Source organism: Adiantum capillus-veneris, chromosome 7 (assembly GCF_014529385.1).
Source record: "Adiantum capillus-veneris isolate H3 chromosome 7, ASM1452938v2, whole genome shotgun sequence".
Classification (NCBI taxonomy): Eukaryota; Viridiplantae; Streptophyta; class Polypodiopsida; order Polypodiales; family Pteridaceae; genus Adiantum; species Adiantum capillus-veneris.
The window spans coordinates 86,342,458-86,348,457 of NC_140937.1; the positions used below are offsets into that span (position 1 = coordinate 86,342,458).

General features: G+C 37.8%; 1 protein-coding gene and 1 pseudogene across 1 annotated transcript; both read right to left on the reverse strand.

Annotated features, from left to right (window-relative positions):
- Positions 1 to 355: 355 nt before the first annotated feature.
- On the reverse strand, positions 356 to 1,485 carry LOC147454164 (uncharacterized; annotated as a pseudogene).
- Positions 1,486 to 1,497: 12 nt separating this feature from the next.
- Positions 1,498 to 5,750, reverse strand: LOC147454165 (uncharacterized; the record flags this gene model as incomplete). Its single annotated transcript, XM_086517014.1, is given in 16 exon segments — positions 1,498 to 1,553; positions 2,145 to 2,213; positions 2,313 to 2,394; positions 2,538 to 2,611; positions 2,694 to 2,743; positions 2,820 to 2,972; positions 3,060 to 3,120; positions 3,256 to 3,283; positions 3,366 to 3,450; positions 3,650 to 3,793; positions 3,843 to 4,185; positions 4,324 to 4,574; positions 5,137 to 5,214; positions 5,267 to 5,385; positions 5,476 to 5,625; positions 5,718 to 5,750. Coding segments are annotated over 16 exon segments (1,776 nt in total), but the record flags the coding sequence as incomplete, so codon positions are not given.
- Between the last annotated feature and the right edge of the window lie 250 nt (positions 5,751 to 6,000).

Sequence of the window (6,000 nt, forward strand, 5' to 3'; positions counted from 1 at the left end):
AACAAAGAGAAACTGATGAAAAACCAAAGAGATTAGAATAGAAAGCATGATTCTAATGTAAAAAAAAACACAAAGATTTAAGACCAAAGAGACCATACTATGGAAAAGACACCAAAGTAGACGTATTGCTTGAGAAGGACATATTAACAACCACACTCTCCATATTAACAACCACACTTTACATAAATTGCTTCATCCACAAACACATGGTTACCATTCATAAGAGACAACAATTGGTTTTTCAAAATCGATAATAACACCTTACATACCCTTTGAAATCAAAGCATAATTAGCGAGCACTACAATAAGATGCTATCAAAGTAAACATCCAGATAAATGTTTTCAAGTTGTACAATTATTTATCCTCCTCACACTCATCATCAACAAAATCACACTTTCTTCTTTCCCTCCTTGGAGTAGCAACAAAATCATCATCAAATGAGTCATTTTCCGCCATTCTTTGTGCCTCTAGCTCTACATAAAAAGGAAGCGTACTGGGAAAGTGTTCCCACCAATAACAATCAATATCCACAATGATACCTATCTTGAAGTTTAACAAAGGCACAAAGAAAAAAGTAACTTTTCATGACATACACATTGATAAACAAACATACATAAAGAAAGAGCATTGACTAAAAATCAATCATTTATACTATAGCTACTAACTACATTATAAAAGGACTAGCTAACTTCAAAAGAAGGCCACAAAGAACATCATCATGTCTATGGCACACAATCCACCATCTCAAGACTAAAAACTAAATAAAAAAAGTACCAAGAGGTTACTTATAAGTCAAATATCCATGCAAGTAAGCATCCAAAGTAAGTAGCATAGGTCTAAGAGACACCCAATGTAAAACTTACTAGTCATCCATCAAAAAAGGATTTCCAAGCGGTTTGACCACAAACTCCTCCACTCCTCTTGTACGTTCTTTTTCCTTTGATGCAATTGGCCTCTTCTCACTTGATAGCTTAATAGGTTCCACCAAATCCTTGATGATTGATGCATCATTGTCAAAAGCAAAGCATGTATATCCCAATATCATGGCTGCATGTGATAGTGGTGCCGTACCACAACCCATGTCAATCACTAAACCCCTGGAGAACAACAAGTGCGTAGGACACAAGCCATGAAGCTCATACTCTTTTGAACTGCTCCACGAATCAATCTAGAGGATTGTGGATGTTGTGTCTTCTTACTTTCAGGCATGTAATGAGCCCAAAAATCATCATCACTTTGCAATGCCTTACCTTTGAAAAGAGCTTTACTATCCTCAAAATACAAAGTTGGATAGTAACCCATTCGATGAGCAAATATGAGTATGCTGCATCGTACCTATCATGCACATCACAATAGAAAAGTATTAGTACTAAATCATCAAACCATTACTTTTAGAGCTTGGTATTATCAATTGTTATGCAATTACTCACACTGCGAGTGTTTTCTCCTTGTTTGCAACCTCCATATGGTATTTTTCTTCCCATCACCACTCTTCTTGCCACGACTAGACCTTGACAATATGCATACTTTTCAATCCAAGTGAGGCAAGGACCTACAAGTTTCAACCACAAAATTTTCAAAAAAGAAAAGAACAAAAATAAAATCTTTTAAGAAAAATTCAATGTAAGTAGGATTACCATCCAATGGGCTAATCATGACCAACCAACCATCATCAGCAAGACTAGCAGCCCCTATGGAGATACCATAGCGTACATGAGCCTCTGTCAACATATCCCACAAAGGAACCTCCTCACCAACATCTATTCCTACCATACTTGTGGGAAAGTCTATCAAAACAAGTCCTGCTGTCCATTTCACTTTTTTCCCTCCATGATGATAATGATGGTCTTTATAAGCATGGAAGCTAAAAAACTCATGCATCTTCCCATATGCCTCATTCTTTCTTCCTTTCTCAAAATCTCTACCCATTTCAATATAGTCACCAACACAACATCCAAAAATAGATTCAAAACATGTGTCTCTATAAGATTCTATCTTTGATGGCCCATTGTGAATATATGTCACAAATTCCTTTGCAAGAGTTGAGTCTTCTGCAAGTTACACACACACACACACATAAATACTCTTTAGGAAATCAAAAGAGCACACAAAGATATCATGCTTTTTATATAAAAAAACTCACCTAATACATTATCACTTTCTACAAGAATTTCTGCAATCTCTTGAGTATGAATGTCTTTCTCACCATAACCTAATATAGAGAAAACCCATAAAATGACACACATTCAAAGAGAACCCAAAAGCTTGTAACACTTGTATCAAATGGTTGTATTTAGGAGAAAAGACTAACCTCTTGATTTGCTAGTGATGTCTTTCTTTGATGCTTTCTTTGTAGCCTCTTTGTCCAAAGGAGCCGTAGAAGCTGTGGATCTCTTACCATCATGCAATTCATACATATCAATCTCCTCCTCCAAACGATTCCCCGAAGGAAATTCTATCCACCATGGACAGTTTTCTATCTCCCATTTACTCAATCCTTGCATGGTAGAAGGAAACATGCATAGAGGAGAGTCACCCACTTTACACCATGCCTTGCAAACACTTGGTATTTCACCAAGCAACTTCTTGACAACAAGGTGTTTAAAAAACCTAAAATAGACACATATATTAAAAAAAAACATTCACATCAATGGACATAAAAAACAATCAAAGCAAAGAGAATTCAATTTACCTAAAAACAACACGTTGTGCCGCTTTTTCAAGTTCCATGGACTTATTCTCCTTCGTCTCATTACCACTTTTTCTTGATTTGAGATCCCCTCTTGCATCTCTACTTCTCAACATTTGAAACATATACTTATGGGTTTCCAACTTCACTCCATCAAAGTACTTTCTTAAAGTAGGGTCTAGTGGCATTGTCGGTGGCTCCTCCATGCTTTCAAGTGAAGATTCAAGTAAGGACATGGCCACGCTTTCAACCCTATCCAAAAAGATTTCTCTCACCAACCAACTGTCACAAATTAACATGCAAAAACATGAATTTAGTATTTAGACATACCAATGTCTTCCAATACTTCTAAATGATAAATTGACTTACCCTTTAAAATCAGCTTCTCTTGTAGGTATCAAGTATTGCTCCCTTGTAAATCTTGGAGCTTCTAATAGTTTCAAAATTCTAACTCTTTTTTCAGATTGTAAATCAGAAGTTGCAAGCATTCTAAGTTTCTACGATGTCACATATGAATCTTTACCCTCAAATTGCAAATCAAACAATGTCTTTTTCCATTGCTCACCCAGTTTGGGATGTATGCAAAGTAAAACCTGACAGAAGTTTAATTATATATACCTAAATTCTCAAAATGAAATATAAACTCAATTACTTGTTTTGTGAAAATAAACACACCTTGCCAATTCTATCCGAAATTCGTTTCTGAATCTTTGACTTCTCCTTTCGTAACATATCCTCCCTTTGTTCTTCTAGCATAGTTCTTTCAATTGTTTCCGTTGCCGATGCAACTTCCTTGTTATATTCAACCTTTACATAGCTTACAAATAAAAGTTATAATTTCATATACCAAATCTATCTATACAAAAAAAGTTTAATTAAGTACCTGAAACACAAGCCTTGCCAAGTAACCTCTCGAAAATGGAAACCATGACTCTTTGCTTCTGCAACCTTTGACTAACTTATTCTCCTCCTCTTTTAGAGACTCAATATACTCTTTTGTATCACTCCCACATATGTTGTTGGTGTTAATTAGCACATCTCGAAGCAATGGTTTAATCACTGCATGCTCATTTAAGAAGGATATGATAAGTTATTAATTAAACCTTTGAGAGAACAATGCACAATCAAAATTACAAAAAAAAAGTAACTTACACGTTCATGCGTTGCAAAGAAGCAAGAAGGGATATCTCTGGAACCTTCCTTGGATCTATGAGAGTACAGATAACTCTCACATGTCTTGATTTATCCTCTTTAAAAAGTTCGGTTATAACTTCCATCCAAGCCTTTGTCCTGTGATTCCCCTCCCACACATAAAACATTTTCTTTGACATAAATTTTAGCTCTCTTTTTAAGGATACCTCTTTTTCAAACTCCATATCTGCTTCCAGCCACATAGGATCCCAAGAAGCCTTAATGATATCTGTTACCAAGGTTTCTTCCCCATTGCAAAGACAAGTGGAGACAAAAAATGTTCCCTTCTCTGGCATATAGTTCTCTGTAGCAAATGCAATTTTAAGTGAACTTACATCTTTTCGGAGACCTCTTACTTTGGCATGTGGCAGTAACCTGCATAGAGGTATGCGAGGACACCTATCAGCTGGCAATACCCTGCAACGACCAATAACATCACCACCTGCAGCCAGCTGGATATTACTTGCTATAAGAGCATTGTTTCCATCTTCATCATCATCCTCTATAACTTCAGAGTTTATATCTTTGTCCTGCATGACATTTGTTGGTTGAGGTAAAGGGTTTGTGTCAACATCAATCTCTTCAGCTTCAATTGATACAAAATCCAGTTTCTTCTTTAAACTTTTTTTGGGACTTTGCTCGGCGGATGTTGACTTTGTTGTCTTCCTCTTTGCAGATTTTCCCATTGCGAACCTGCAATCATAAGCTTTGAGTTGAAACCACATTGCTTGAGATCTTTCTCACTGATGTCATTTTTTGAGCAAAATAAATGAATTCATTGCTTCACCAGAGGCTTCAAACTTGCGTTTGGAAACGCAAGATGCAACCCCATGGTGAGCACACAATTTGTTGCGAGAAACTTTTGGCTACTTTGGACACCATAGCTTAGAAAAGGATAAAGTGCAGTAAAGTTGCATGTACAAAATACAAAAGATTAACTTAGAGCCATGCTCCCTTGCCTTTGGTCACTGAGAGGACAACCGACAAAACAAAGTAATCTCCTCCCTCTCTCTCAATTATTGTTGCGGGTCGATAAGCAAAAGGGCAAAAGGGACTCGACAGCCATTGTCATAATAAGCCATTCTCATAATAAGCAATGCAATGGAGGGCAGTTAGAGGGACCATGTATCCCAAGCGCCGACTCCCACCAAGTCATTGCCCAAGTCATTTCATTTTTAATGATCCCATCCTCTCCTCTCTCTCTCTTTCTCTCTCTCTTCTCTCTCATTTAGCCTAACCATTAAATAGATTTTACCTGCGGACTTGGAACTGCTTGGGACTGCGAAGATTTGCTAAACTGTTGAAAAATCTGCAAACTGCAAAAATCTGCGAGCTGTAAAAATCAGCGAACTACAAAAATCTACAAGCTGTGAAAATCTGCAAACTGCTGGACTGTAAAATTCTGCGAACTGCAGAAATCTGCGAAAAACTGCTGGACTGCACAAATCTGATGGACTGTGAAAATCTGCAAATTGCTAAACTGCGAAATCTGCGAACTGCTTGACTGCGAAAATCAGCGAAATGCGAAAATCTTGAACTGCGAATAGGCGGAAGTTTGCGAACTGCCAGAGATTTTTTCACACCTTCTCCTCACCTGGCGTTTCCAAAGCTTCTCCTCACCTGGCTTCTCCAAGTTGCGTTTCCAAACGCAAACGTCAAAGCCTTGGTGAGTGAAATTTTCACAGCTTGATGAGTGAAACGTTAAAGCCTTGTTGAGTGAAACGTCAAACCCTTGAGCGAAAATCTGTCCACATCTTCTCTCCTCAATTAGCTTCTCCAAGTTGCGTTTCCAAACGCAAACCTCAAAGCTGTGGTGAGGACTCAAAACCTCAAAACCTCAAATTTCAAAGCCTTTAACTCCACACTCATGTCTCACTAGCACTGCCATGAAAGCGTTTCCAAATGTAAGCACAAAACCCTTGGTGAGCAAAATAAAGTCCCCTCTCTCACCGATGCTCTGAGATTTGCTTTTCCAAATGCAACAATGAAACCCTTGGTGAGCAGATGAAAACAAAATGATTCATTTCTCCTCACCGGCCTTGTTAGAATAGCATCTCCAAATGCAATAACACAGACCCCTGTGTGAGCAGTTCTTGGAGAGCCCCTGTGAGCAGTTCTT